The sequence below is a fragment of the Nestor notabilis genome, unplaced genomic scaffold, assembly GCF_000696875.1.
Source record: "Nestor notabilis isolate BGI_N333 unplaced genomic scaffold, ASM69687v1 scaffold24420, whole genome shotgun sequence".
In the NCBI taxonomy this organism is placed as follows: Eukaryota; Metazoa; Chordata; class Aves; order Psittaciformes; family Psittacidae; genus Nestor; species Nestor notabilis.
In genome coordinates, this window is record NW_009912930.1 from 30,880 (window position 1) to 31,152 (window position 273).

Here is a 273-nt window from a genome sequence, read left to right on the forward strand (position 1 = left end):
CAGCTCCAGCACCTCGGGGTGGAGGGAGTCGTGGAAGTTGACCTCAGCGTCTTTGCTCTCTTTCAGGCCCCCGCTGAACATAGCGTCGAAGTAGCGGCTGCAGGAGGCCAGGACGGCCCGGTGGCAGTGGAAGGTCTGGTTCCCTGCGCGCAGCACCACGTCGGTGAAGAGGTGCCGCTTGCGGAGCAGGTTGAGGTGGGTGAGGAGGCTGTCGGCGTGGCCCGGCTTGTGGAAGAGGTGGATGTTCATGGAGCCGGAGCTCGAGCGGGATTT

The 273-nt window shown here is 64.5% G+C and overlaps 1 protein-coding gene across 1 annotated transcript in view; it reads right to left on the minus strand.

The window, feature by feature from the left end:
- LOC104411580 (ectoderm-neural cortex protein 1-like) overlaps positions 1 to 249 on the minus strand; it is a 1,703-nt gene extending 1,454 nt beyond the window's left edge. The window contains exon 1 of the mRNA XM_010022032.1: positions 1 to 249. This exon is cut by the window's left edge and continues 422 nt beyond it. Coding sequence (XP_010020334.1) covers positions 1 to 249 — 249 coding nt within the window.
- Positions 250 to 273: the final 24 nt, after the last annotated feature.